The 14388-nt window shown below is 46.8% G+C and overlaps 1 protein-coding gene across 9 annotated transcripts in view; it reads right to left on the bottom strand.

The window, feature by feature from the left end:
* Positions 1-14388, bottom strand: part of cfap54 (cilia and flagella associated protein 54) — a 724932-nt gene that overhangs the window by 419072 nt on the left and 291472 nt on the right. For all 9 annotated transcript variants that reach the window (XM_070897703.1, XM_070897704.1, XM_070897705.1 and 6 more), the window contains 2 exons: positions 7719-7845; positions 6271-6367 (listed from right to left, as the gene is read on the bottom strand). In XM_070897703.1, coding sequence (XP_070753804.1) covers positions 6271-6367; positions 7719-7845 — 224 coding nt within the window. The remainder of the gene's footprint in view (positions 1-6270; positions 6368-7718; positions 7846-14388) is intronic.

The raw sequence follows: 14388 nt of genomic DNA, 5'->3' as shown, positions 1-14388 counted from the left end.
TTAGAGTAAGCGTCTACTACAACTAAAAACATCTTTCTGAGAAAGGGGCCAGCAAAATCTACGTGGATCCTGGAGCACGGTTTGGAGGGCCATGACCACAGACTCAATGGAGCCTCCCTTGGTGCATTGCTCAGTTGTGAGCACTGGTGTACACATGACTCTAAGTCCAAGTCAATGGCGGGCCACCAAACATGCAACCTGGCTATAGCCTTCATCATGACTATGCCTGGGCGGGTATTATGTAGGCCATGTATAAACGTTTCCCAGCCTTTTTTTGATAAAACTACGCGATTACCCCATAAGAGACAATCCGACTGGATGGCATTTCATCTTTGCGTTGGTGAAATGGCTTAATTTCATCTTGCATTTCCCCGGGAACGGACGACCAGCTCCCATTGAGGACGCAACTTTTTACAAGTGATAGCACAGGATCCTGGCTGGTCCAGGTCCTGATCTGGCGAGCAGTGAAGGGTGACCCCTCGCTCTCAAAAGCATCCATGACCAGAAGCAAGTCTGCGGGCTGTGCCATTTCCACCCCGGTGGTGGGCAATGGTAGCGGACTGAGGGCATCAGCACAGTTCTCCGCGCCTGGTCTGTGGCAGATAACATAGTCATAGGCGGACAATGTTAATGCCCATCTTTGGATGTGGGACGAAGCATTGGTGGTAATACCTTTGCTTTCTGAAAACAGCGAAATGAGCGGTTTGTGATCGGTTTCAAGCTCAAACCGAAGTCCAAATAGATATTGGTGCATTTTCTTAACCCCATATACACATGCTAACGCCTCTTTCTCGACCATCCTGTAGGCTCTTTCAGCGTGAGACAAACTTCTAAATGCGAATGCAACCAGTTGAAATTTACCCGATACATTGGTTTGCTGTAACAGCCGACCCCGTACGAAGATGCATCACAAGCTAGCACTAATCGTTTACACAGGTCATACAATACAAGTAACTTATTAGAACAAAGTAGGTTTCTGGCCTTCTCAAAGGCTGTCTCTTGAGATTTACCCAAATGCCAGTCGTCACTCTTTCGTAGCAACATGTGCAACGGTTCCAGCAAAGTGCTTAACCCGGGTAGAAAGTTACCAAAATAGTTGAGTCGTCCCAGGAACGAACGCAGCTCCATCACATTCTGTGGTCTGGGTGCATTCTTTGATGGTCTCTGTCTTTGAGTCCGTGGGTCTGATGCCGTCTGTCGCAATCTTTCTCCCCAAAAATTCGACCTCTGGCTCCAGGAAAACACACTTGGAGCATTTCAGCCTGAGTCCCACTCTGTCTAGTCGACTTAGAATCTCTTCCAGGTTGTGCAGGTGTTTGGTGGTGTCACGACTGGTGATCAGGATGTCGTCTTGAAACACAACAGTGCGTGGAACCGATTTCAGCAGACTCTCCATGTACCTCTGGAAGATGGCAGCAGCCGAGCGAATCCCAAAAGGGCACCTGTGGTATATAAACAGTCCTTTGTGCGTGTTGATGCACGTCAATCTTTTCGAAGATTCAGCCAGTTCCTGTGTCATGTAGGTGGAGGTTAGGTCCAACTTGGTGAATGACTTTCCCTCCCTGCTAACGTTGCGAACAGGTCATCTGCCTTCGGTAGCGGCTACTGGTCCTGTAACGAGACTCTGTTGATCGTTACCTTGTAGTCTCCGCAGATTCTGACTGTGTCATCGCTTTTCAATCGGACTGGCCCACTCGTTGAACTCGACTGGCGATATGATTCCCTCTTATTGAAGTCTGTCCAGTTTGATCTCGACTTTCTCCCTCATCATATATGGAACCGCTCGAGCCTTGTGATGAACATGCCTTACATCGGGGGACTAGATGGATCTACACCTTAGCACCTGTGAAGTTGCCGATGCCTGATTCAAATAACGAGGGAAACTTGCTCAGCACTTGGGCGCACGAGGCATCATCCACTGAAGATAATGCTTTGATGTCGTCCCAGTTCCATCGAATCTTTCCCAGCCAGCTTCTGCCGAATAGCGTTGGACCATCGCCTGGTACAATCCTTAGTGATAAGTCATGCATGGCTTCATCGTACGATACCTTAACTGCCGCACTGCCAATGACTGGTATGAGCTCTTTAGTGTAGGTGCGCAACTTTGTCTGATTCGGGCTCAGTTTGCCTTGTTGCCCTACAGTTTCTCAAAAGCCTTCTGGTTAGTAATTGACTGACTCACCCCCGTGTCCAACTCCATTGATACCACGTGACATTCAATTTGACTTTCACCATGATAGGAGGGCTCTTTGTGGTGAAGGTGTGTACCCCATACACTTCTTCCTCGGGTTGAGTTGCCATTCTTGTTTGTTTTGCGTGATCCGCGTTTTGCCACGTGGTGAGTCGCAGCACTCTTGCACGTTTGCTGGAGGTGCCCCATTGTTTCGCAGCCTTTGCACACGTAGTGCTTGAATCGACATTGATGGGCTCGATGATTACCCCCGCAGCGCCAACATGATGCTAATGGATTTGCATTCACGTCCAATGGCAGATTCAGAGTCATCCTAGTTCTTGCAGTTGCAGATGTGTAGGCACTGCCATATGCAGTTCTGACTGCTAGTGACTTTATTTTATGCACAGTACTTGCCAGTGAGCTTCGATACTGGGAAGATATCTGTCTGGTATTATTGCTCGTGGATATGAATGCCTGGGCTATCGTGTTGGCCTTGCTCAGGTCTAGGGATTCGGCAGACAGCAGCTTGCGAAGAATGACCTCGTGGCCGATGCCAAGCACAAAAAAGTCCCGCAGCATTTCCCCCAAAAATCAGCAAATTCGCAAGTTCCTGCAAGACGTCTCAGATCGGCGACATAACTCACGACATAACTCGTTGGAAACCTAAAAAACCCCACAAAAACAGTCCTAAAACTTTGCCCACACCACCGCAACACAAATCGCACAAAAATTGAAAACAAAAGACACTCGCACATACTTTCGGAGTACATTACGTTCCTCTTTGTCGCCGGCATTGTGGAACTGGTATGATCTCCCAGGTGAGGAAAAAACTTTTTTACGCAACAAGTGGTTAGGTTTGGAATGCACTGCCTGCTGGGTGGTAGAAGCAGATTCAATCGTAGCCTTCAAAAGGGAATTGGATAAATATTTGAAGGAGAAAAAATTGCAATGATATGGGGAAAGAGCTGGAGTGGGACTAACTGGATTGCACTTTAAAAGAGCCGGTGCCGTCTCGATGGGTCGACTGGCCTCTACTAATCTATTCTCTGATTCTATGATTCTTGGTAAGCCGACCAGATGGTTAAAGTCATCAGCAATCTCCAGTTGAGTGGCTTGTTTCCACTGGGAAAGTGATAAAGTGTTTGCCCAAGCAACTTGCTTTGTACAAGTATAAATTGCCCCACTGGTGGCACAGTGCCTCGCAAAATTTATCCTGCAAGGAATCTTGGAATTCCTGCTGTTTCCCCAAATTATTCTCTGCATTTTTGGTCACAGTGGATTTCAGCTTCTCCACAACTCTCGATATAAAATGTCTACACATTTGCAGGAAGGATAGACAGAAAGGAAAAGGAGGTGGGGTAGCGTTGCTGGTTAGAGAAGAAACTAACGCAATAGTAAGGAGGGACATTAGCTTGGATGATGTGGAATCTGTAGAGCTGCGGAATACCAAAAGGCAGAAAACGCTAGTGGGAGTTGTGTACAGACCACCAAACAGTAGTTGTGAGGTTGGGGACAGCATCAAACAAGAAATTAGGGATGCATGCAGCAGTTATCATGGGCGACTTTAATATACATATTGATTCGGCGAACCAAACTGGTAGCAGTACGGTGGAGGAGGATTTCCTGAAGTGTATTAGGGATGGTTTTCTGGACAAATATGTTGAGGAACCAACTCGTGGGCAGGCCATCCTAGACTGGGTGATGTGTAACGAGAAACAACTAATTAGCAATCTTGTTGTACAAGGCCCCTTGGGGAAGAGTGACCATAATATGGTAGAATTCTTTATTAAGATGGAGAGCGACACAATTAATTCAGAGACTAGGGTCCTGAACTTAAGGAAAGGTAACTTCGATGGTATGAGACGTGAATTGGCTAGAATAGACTGGCGAATGATACTTAAAGGGTTGATGGTGGATAGGCAATGGCAAACATTTAAGCATCACATGGATGAACTTCAACAATTCTACATCCCTGTCTGGAGTAAAAAAAAACGGGGAAGGTGGCTCAACTGTGGGTAACAAGGGAAATTAGGGATAGTGTTAAATCCAAGGAAGAGGCATATAAATTGGCCAGAAAAAGCAGCAAACCTGAGGACTGGGAGAAATTTAGAATTCAACAGAGGAAGACAAAGGGTCTAATTAGGAGGGGGAAAATAGAGTATGAGAGGAAGCTTGCTGGGAACATAAAAACTGACTGCAAAAGCTTCTATAGATATGCGAAGAGAAAAAGATTAGTGAAGGCAAACGTAGGTCCCTTGCAGTCAGAATCAGGTGAATTTATAATGGGAAACAAAGAAATGGCAGACCAACTGAACAAATACTTTGGTTCTGTCTTCACGAAGGAAGACACAAATAACCTTCCGGAAATACTTGAGGACCGAGGGTCTAGCGAGAAGGAGGAACTGAAGGAAATCCTTATTAGTCAGGAAATTGTGTTAGGGAAATTGATGGGATTGAAGGCCAATAAATCCCCAGGGCCTGATAGTCTGCAAGCCAGAGTACTTAAGGAAATGGCTCTAGAAATAGTGGATGCACTGGTGATCATTTTCCAACAGTCTATCGACTCTGGATCAGTTCCTATGGACTGGAGGGTAGCTAAGGTAACACCACTTTTTAAGAAAGGAGGGAGAGAGAATTATAGACCAGTTAGCCTGACATCAGTAGTGGGGAAAATGTTGGAATCAATTATTAAAGATGAAATAGCAGCACATTTGGAAAGCAGTGACAGGATCGGTCCAAGTCAGCATGGATTTATGAAAAGGAAATCATGCTTGACAAATCTTCTAGAATTTTTTGAGGATGTAACTAGTAGAATGGACAAGGGAGAACCAGTGGATGTGGTGTATTTGGACTTTCAAAAGGCTTTTGACAAGGTCCCACACGAGATTGGTGTGCAAAATTAAAGCACATGTTATTGGGGGTAATGTAGTGACGTGGAGAGAGAACTAGTTGGCAGACAGGAAGCAGAGAGTCGAGATAAACGGGTCCTTTTCAGAATGGCAGGCAGTGATTAGTGGGGTACTGCAGGGCTCAGTGCTGGGACCCCAGCTATTTACAATATACATCAATGATTTAGATGAAGGAATTGAGAGTAATATCTCCAAGTTTGCAGATGACACTAAGCTGGGTGGCGGCGTGAGCTGTGAGGAGAATGCTAAGAGGCTGCAGAGTGACTTGGACAGGTTAGGTGAGTGGGCAAATGCATGGCAGATGCAGTATAATGTGGTAATGTGGATAAATGTGAGGTTATCCACTTTGGTGGCAAAAACATGAAGGCAGAATATTATCTGAATGGCGGCTGATTAGGAAAAGGGGAGGTGCAACGAAACCTGGATGTCATTGAAGGTTGGAAGGTACAGCAGGCGGTGAGGAAGGCAAATGGCATGTTGGCCTTCACAGCTAGGGGATTTGAGTATAGGAGCAGGGAAGTCTTGCTACAGTTGTACAGGGCCTTGGTGAGGCCTCACCTGGAATATTGTGTTCAGTTTTGGTCCCCTAATCTGAGGAAGGATGGTCTTGCTATTGAGGGAGCGCAGCGAAGGTTCACCAGACTGATTCCCGGGATGGCAAGACTGACATATGAGGAGAGACTGGATCGACTGGGCCTGTATTCACTGGAGTTGAGAAGAATGAGAGGGGATCTCATAGAACATATAAAATTCTGACGGGACTGGACAGGTTAGATGCAGGAAGAATGATCCCGATGTTGGGGGAGTCCAGAACCAGGGGGTTACAGTCTAAGGATAAGGAGTAAGCCATTTAGGACCGAGATGAGGAGAAACTTCTTCACTCAGAGAGTTGTTAACCTGTGGAATTCTTTCCCGCAGAGAGTTGTTGATGCCAGTTCGCTGGATATATTCAAGAGGGAGTTGGATATGGCCCTTATGGCTAAGGGGATCAAGGGCATGGAGAGAAAGCAGGAAAGGGGTACTGAGGTGAATGATCAGCCATGATCTTATTAAATGGTGGTGCAGGCTCGAAAGGCTGAATGGCCTACTCCTGCACCTATTTTCTATGTTTCTATGTGCCAGCTGCAAGAAATCCAAGCTAGTAAGTGCAACCAGAAACAATCATGGAGTATATCAGCTGTAACTTACATTGTGATACTCTACCACAATTGCTGCATTTTTCAGGGATCTATGTGTGCTTCTTTTCCCGGAAGTTATCCTTTTGCCAAGAAGAGTTTTGTTCCGCCTGTACAGTACAAACAAAAATGTTGATTTGCATTTAGTCAAGCAAAGCAAAGAACTAATGAATGCGTTAATGGACACCTTGGCCCTGATAATTACTGGGGTCGGGTTTCGGAGAGACAGGGAGAAGTTATGATCCCGATGCCATGGAATTTTAACTCCATGGCATGCGTGTATTTTTTTTTCAAAACAGGTTCCCTGCCCAGAAGTCAGGCTGATTGACAGGCTCGGCTGCCTGTTGGTCGAGGAGCGTTTCAGAAAAGTGCACAGGTAATTTTAGTGCATGTTGGAGGTAGAGATCGTGGGGGTTGGTAGAGTGTGGTTGGGAGAGACAGAGGAGATCAGGTGGGGTGGGAGTCGAAGAAAGATCGGAAGGGGGGGGGTCGAAGATCAGGGACAGAGATGGGGGGGATCATGGGAGGAGTTGAAGATTGGGGGAGAGCTTCAGGGTAGAGTCAGAGATCAGGGGGAAATTGGATGGGGGGAGAAACGGAGATTTGGGGGCCGTGGAGAGATCGGGGGGGCGGTCAGAGATCAGTGACAAAGATGAGGGGTAGGAGGGAGAGTAGGAGGTTGGTGAGAGATCGGAGGGGGTCAATAATCGTGGGTGGGGAGTCGGTGATGGTGTGGGGGTGTCGGGGAAATCATGGAGGTGGGAAGGGGTTTACAGGTTAGGTTATTTGGGCCTGGAGGAAACAGTCCTGCTTCTACTGGCCCACAAGCAGTGCTGTAAAGGCCTGATTGTTCGAGCCCTTCTTGCCTCCTTTTACTCATTGGGTTTCCCGAGGCCCTGGAAACCCAGCTGACGATGCTTAAAAATAGAAACGCTGTGAACTTGGAGGCACGCAGCCTCCTTAACTAGGTTCAATGACCAACCCATCTCCTAAGAGCAGATTGGTCACCTGCCCTTCATCCCGCCTCCTTTAAAACCAGAAGTGGGAAGGTTCATGGCAGGTTGGTTTCCTGTTTCCGATTTTTAATAACACTAACTTTTCATCTGACCCAAACCCACCCGTTTTTGAGGTTTCAAATTCCGTCCCTTGTTGTCTTATATTGTATTCATTGGTAAAAAATTAACATTTTCTAACAGAATGTTGTTGATGTAGTCTGAAAAGAAGCAGTTACATATTTATAATACAAATAAATACCTGCCATATCTGTTTTCCTGAAAATGTTCAATGTTGGCCTACAGCCTTTTTTCCAAATGGAATACTGACAATACTGGCCAGAGGCAAATCTAATTGGAGATTTAGCAGCAAAAAAACTAATTTTCGAGCTACACAGCACATATTCTGCTCTGGTCATGTTTGTCAACATTGACTGATAGCGTATGATTTACATGGGAGTGTGCTTACTGTTTTATAGACACTGTAGCTTCATTCATCCATTTTGAAAAATGTTTGAATTTCTCCTCTCGTACCGCTCTGTGTAGCAAAATTGCAAAGTACTCCAGGAATCGATCTTCGTCTTTATGCCACATTACTATAACAGAGGAGATATTAAAACATATTTTAACAAGAGAACATTTCTGTAGGTTGGCAATCCAATTATATTTCTTAAGGATGATTCTGCCCATTCAACAGACATGTCCCACAGTTATACAGGTATAAATGTGGCAAATGACTACAGATACTAAATTAGAAAAACTAACAAGGGTAAATCTATACTCTAGCATGTTGGCCAGAACCTGGAAAGGCTGGGTCTGAAGCGTTGAGGGAGAATTCCCACTTGGCTTTGTAAGGAGTGGAGTTTTCTTGTAAAGCCAGTGGCATAAGAGGAGATGGCATCAAAGGAGCAGGGAGTGTGAAGATTGGAGTTTCCAGTCCCCCTGGGCTCACTTAACGGGGGGCAGGATCAGTGACTGTTACGCCTGATAAGGTGCACCAGGTCACCCAACCATAATAAGTGGGACCCCCAAACAGGAGCTCTAACGTTTGGGACATTTTTATACATTACAGATGCTATGGCAATGCAAATTGTGTTGTTTTGTAAGGTTTTTTTTACAATTTCAATGCCACATTGGAATTGCTAGATAAAAAAAGACCAAGGTCCATCTAGTTCAGCTTCGACCATCCTGGTAGTCACAATGCATAGAATTATATAGAAGTTACAGCACAGAAATAGACCATTCAGCTAACTGGTCTAAGCCAGTGTTTATGCATCACACAAGCCTTCTCTCACTCTATTTACTTCATCTAATCCCATCATAATATCATTTTATTCCTTTATCCCTCATGTAGTTATCTAACTCCTCCTTAAATGCATCTATGCTATTCACCTCAACTACTTCATGTGATAGCGAGTTCCACAATCTCACACATGCTGAGTAAAGAAGTTTCTCTTGAATTATTTACTGGGTTTATTTAGTGACTATCTTGTATTTATGGCCCCTAGTTTTGGACTCCACCAAAAGTGGAAACATCTTCTCTATGTCTACCCTATCAAACCATCTTTTTCATTTTAAAGACCTTTATCAGGTCACCTCTCCGTGTTCTCTTTTCTGGAGGGAAAAGCCCCAGGCTGTTCAAATTTTCCTGATAGTTCTACCCTCTCAATTCCGGCAACATCCTTGTAAATCATTTTTGCTCTTTCTCTAATGCCTCTATGGGCTAGATTTTCCATTATTTTTGCATGCATACCGCCCATTTAACGTCCATTTTAATGCTGAAATGAAGTGTAATGTCCATATCACCCATTTAGGCACAAAATGGAAACGGACGCCCATTTCTCGGTGACTTATCGGCGAGTGTTACTTTCGGCATGTACGTAACACCGAGAAAAAATAATACCACCCGCTTACTTTTTTGGGGCGGAATCATCAGAATGGGCGAACCCAACACCCAACAGCCATAATATCACCCAGCGTTACTTTCGGCACGTAATTAACGCAGCGATTCAATAATACCGACCGCACACTTTTTTTGTCGTAAAGATCATATTTGCCGAAACTAGCGCTCAGTATATCGCCCAGCGTCACTTTCAACAATCTCGCACGCCGAAAAAACTGCTGTGAAAAAGTTGAAATGATTTGAACTAATTACAGTGGTGTGGACGCCATTTTGTAAATCGCAGGTTGCTTCATTGAAAAGGCTGCTTCAACTTCGGGGGAGTTTGGATGTATTCTGGAGTTCTCTTTTGGAGGTGATGTGACCATATAAACAAACATCTTATCATACTGTGGATGATTGGATTTTACTTTAGGTCTCTTAGCTGGGAAATTTATTGCTTGTGAACTATCGGCATGATACTTATTGGAATGGGGCCAGCCATTTCGCAACCTGCATCGATTACAACGCAGATGTTGCAGAGAGCAAATGGCACAACGTCTAATCCACAGCATTATGTGCCCAATCTAAGACATGCCAGATTGATGAGGAGGACCAGACCATACACCCCCCGCACTTACAGGGAGAAGCGGTTTTACCTCGACTTATCCAAGAATACCTGCCTTTGGAGACTGCGCTTCCACAAATTGTTTATCAGTGAGATATGCCTGCTCATCATGTCAGATCTGCAGCCTGCCAGCACCTTCAGGACCTCACTGTCTGTCGAGGTCAAGTTCACCACAGCACTGTCGTTCTACGAGTCCGGTTCCTTTCAGGCCTCCGTGGTCGACATTTGCGCTATATTTCAGCAAGCCACACATTGCTGCATTAGACAGGTCACTGAAGCCCTGTTCGCATGTAGTATGGACTTTATCAGCTTCCCTATGACACGGAGGCTCAGACTGACAGGGCTCTAGGATTCTACAGAATTGCTAACTTCCCCAAGGTGCAGGGAGCAATACACTGTAAGCACATCGCCATGCAGGCACCTTCTCAGGACGCAGAGGGTTTTCGCAACCAAAAAGGATTTCACTCCCTGAAGGTCCAACTCGTTGTCGACAACAACCAGATAATTATGTGAATGCCAAATTTCCGGGCAACATCGATGAGGCTCACACCCTCGTGTATCTGATATGTTTACCAGTCAGCCACAAGGCCAATGCTGGATGCTTGGTGACAAAGGATATGGCCTAGCCACCTGGCTGATAACCCCTCTGCATGGCACCCACACCGAGGCCGAGAAGCGATACAATGAGAGCCAGAGAGCCACACGCAATGTGGTCCAGAAAACCATTGGTGTGCTTAAGCAGTGCTTTAGATGCCTGGAGCACTCAGGAGGGGACCTACAATACAACCCTGAGCAGGTAGCTCAATTCATGGTCATGTGTTCCATGCTGCACAACTTGGCTATCAGGAGGGGGCAAGAATTGCCAGAAGGGACTGATGGTCCACCGCAGGAGAGAGAGGAAGAGGAGATCGAGGAGCTGGATGCTGACCTAGGGCCAGACAATCAGGCTGACTATGCAGCCATGCCCACGCCCCCCTCCAGACCGCAAGAAAGGGCCCGTGGTGGCTACATAGCTGCAAGACTCTTATGTCAGCAGCTCATAAATGAGAGCTTTGCCTGAAAGAATGTTGCTGTTATTGACAAAGCTGACACACTGCTATGTGTGCAGCTCAGACATCAATGGTGAGCATCACCTTGGTGCCAGTTAAAATTTACATTGATTGAAGTTAAGTTTAATTATACCCTTTCATGTTAAGGAATCACCAGTGTGCAACGTTCCAGCTATCTAAGACAATGCGCAACAAGGTTATGTTAAATAAAAAACATTTAATACAACCATTGGTCTGAAATCATAAATATAACGGTCAAAAACACCCCACACCCACCCCATCCCACAATACATTTTAGAACATTGACATCAATCAAATGGTCAACATGTCCAGCAACACAGAACACAAATGCAAACCAACAGGGTGGCCCCCTCCCCTCATACCTTACAACAAATTGCATACACCGAGATGGAGATATAACAAAGCCATTACCTGCGGACATGCACCTCACTTTCCTTCCACCCTCCCCTTTTTCTCCCCACCTCTACCCCTCCCCCCCCCTCGCTCCACGGCGCCTGGCTGAGGCGCTCCTCAGGTGGTGCCTCATTGGCGGGGGGGATGAAGGCAGAGCCGGTGGTTGCACGGATACGGGAGGGGGGGGGGTACCGAACATTCTCGGATTCAGAAGCAGGATCTTGCTCCTGCTTCTCATGTATCATTAGCACTGGGGGTGTGGAATCTAGGTGGAGTGCCGTGCTCTGGGACCACTGGGAGGCCTCTGCCACCAGTGTTCCTGACTATTGCCTCCAGGGCCTCCGCCTTCTGTGGAACGTACTCCGTCATAGTGCCGGAGATGCTGGCTAGCTGTTGGAATATTCCCCCCAATGCCTGGAGGATCTGATGACCTATGTCAACAGGCCTCAGGGACAACTCTACCATATCGCCGCTCTCATCTGCCGCTCGTGGAGCAGACCTGCCGCGCTAACGAAACCTCCGCAGGGTCGGCGCCATCCTGGGGACACCTGAGATGCCCTGTGGTGAGGTGCTTGGGCCCAGTACCTCCAGAGTGGAGGTGGGAATGGCCGGAGGACCACTAGATGTCGAATGCCTTCTGGAGCCTGGCGATGCAGGTTCCTCAAAGACTGCACTGTCATCCATAGAGAACGGACCCAGCAGATTGAAGGGCGAGAATCGGTGCTCCTCAGCACCAGATGTAGGATCATCCGGCGAGTCCGGCCCCGTGCCCCCACCTTCTGGGCTCGGTGGTCTTGCCTGGGGACGCGCTGCTGGCTGAGCTGCAAAACACAAATGAGGTTATTAGAGAAAAGGGGGTGCTAGGGTCACAAGGTGAGTCCAGTGCTATAACAGCATATGCACGACAAAAGCACTACCACTATCAAAATCATCACAGACATCACATTTCATGACCATCAACACATTTTGCATTGCAATGGTTCTCATGAGGCCAGCATTATTTAGAGGACACTTTTAGCAACCATCTATCATATATTATTGTTCGGATATGAGTGGGTGTGGTATCTATTGACTTTATATCACGCAATGGTGTATACTTTATTCATGTGGCATCACTTCAGGTTCTGCAGCTCCTGCGTGACCGACCGGGGGTGGGTCCCCATGAGTGAGAGCACCCGCTCCTCGATGTCAGTGAGGTTGATGATGACTGGTGCCCCCCCAACCTATTCACCTCTGCTCGGCCCTATTCCTCGAAAGCTTCTTCTGTAAAAGGTAACAACAGGACGGCATGGCATGAGATCATTGCGTGATATCATTGCTAGGTACTGTCACAGAGAGTGATACAACACATAACCGACAGATCTAATCATGATTATTATGATAATTATAATTCTTTACCTAAAGACGTACACCATGACTGCAGGCTTTGAGTACAACATTCCAGGTAAAAGTGAAAGACCTCACGTTTGATTAGTCACTCATGACTCTTACAAATCAAATTATTTAAATATATAAGTACATGTAAATAAATGTAATACTTACTGTGGCGGATCTGACAAGGTTGTTCCATCGCTTGCAGCATTGGTTGCTCTCACACACCTCGTTGGTCGCCGACGAGACTACCTTGGCTATCTCGGCCCATATCTTCTGGTAGGCCTTTGGGGTGGGCTTCCCACACCCTCCCTGTATCAATTCACCCCAGCGTGACTCGACCACCTGCATGAGGGAGGCATTTGCCTCGTCCGAGAACCTCCTCGCTCTCTTTCATCCTCCCATTTGTTCCTCTCCCAGCTCACTGCTCTCGCCAGCGTCAGTCTCCACATCGTGCTGTCTCGCCTCCTCCACTCCCTCCATTATAGGCACCAAATTAGACAAAATATCGGACTGGTAACAGCTAACTTTTTTCTTACAATTTGGTATAAAGCTCGAAACTCTCCTTCCTACCTCCCAAAGCAGCCAAACCAGCACCCACACCATACCCACACACACCTTCACTCCCTCTCTGCTCCCTCTCTCTCTGTCTCCTCTTATGCGCATGTAATGATGACCCCTGACCTCCTGAATCGCGAGAAATGAGCCGTTGCTAAGGACGGCGACACTTTACGGCAGAAGGTCAGAGAGATTTAACGCTAATGCCCATTTCAGATCGCTCACGGTAACGCCCATTTTTTAAAATGCAAACTAGGGGCTTTGAAAATAGGTGGCCATCCGGCGATCTGAAAACCCATATTTACCGCCCACGCTGGAAAGAACGCCCATTTTTGGCAAATCTGCACAAAAGTGGAAAATCTAGCCCTATGTCTTTTTTATAACCAGACTGTGCACAGTACTCGAAGTGTGGTCTAACCAAGAAGGTTCCCTATCAGCTTGTCATAACTTCTCTGCTCTTGAATTCTGCTTACCTAGAAGTGAACTCCAATGCTTTGTTTGCACTTTTTCTTCTTCTTCTCCTTCTTAGGCAGTCCTTCGGAGTTGAGGATGACTTGCTTCCACACTAATATGAGTTTTCAGATGACTGATGAGATCAATGTGAGACCTACAGTCTCTGTCACAGGTGTGGTAGACAGTAGTTGAAGGGACGGGTGGGTAGAATACTTGGGTTGTCGTGCACTCCTTCCGCTGTTTGCGCTTGGCTTCCGCTTGCTCCCGGCAAAGAGACTCGAGGTGTCCAGTGCCTTCCCGGATGCTTCTCCTCCACTTTGAGCGGTCTTGGGCCAGGGATTCCCAGCTATCGGTGGGGATGTTGCACTTTTTCAAGGAGGCTTTGAGAGTGTCCTTAAAATGTTTCCTCTGCCCACCTGAGACTCGCTCGCCGTGTTGGGGATTTGAATAGAGTGCTTGTTTCGGGCATGCGGACGATGTGGCCCGTCCATTGGAGCTGATCGAGTGTGGTCAATGCTTCGATGCTGGGGATGTTGGCCTGAGCGAGAACACTGACGTTGGTGCGCCCATCCTACCAATAGATTGCAGAATCTTGCAGAGACAGCGTCGGTGGTACTTCTCCAGTGCTTTGAGGTGCCTGCTGTACATAGTCCATGTCTCTGAAGCATCTAGGAGGGTGGGTATCATTCCTGCTAGACCATGAGCTTGGTGCCGGGTCTTCAAACACTCTCTTCCTCAGGTGACCGAAGGCTGCACTGGCACACTGAAGGCGGTATTGAACTTCGTC

This window comes from Pristiophorus japonicus, chromosome 13 (genome assembly GCF_044704955.1).
Source record: "Pristiophorus japonicus isolate sPriJap1 chromosome 13, sPriJap1.hap1, whole genome shotgun sequence".
In the NCBI taxonomy this organism is placed as follows: Eukaryota; Metazoa; Chordata; class Chondrichthyes; family Pristiophoridae; genus Pristiophorus; species Pristiophorus japonicus.
This window is presented reverse-complemented; position numbering and strand designations above follow the sequence as displayed.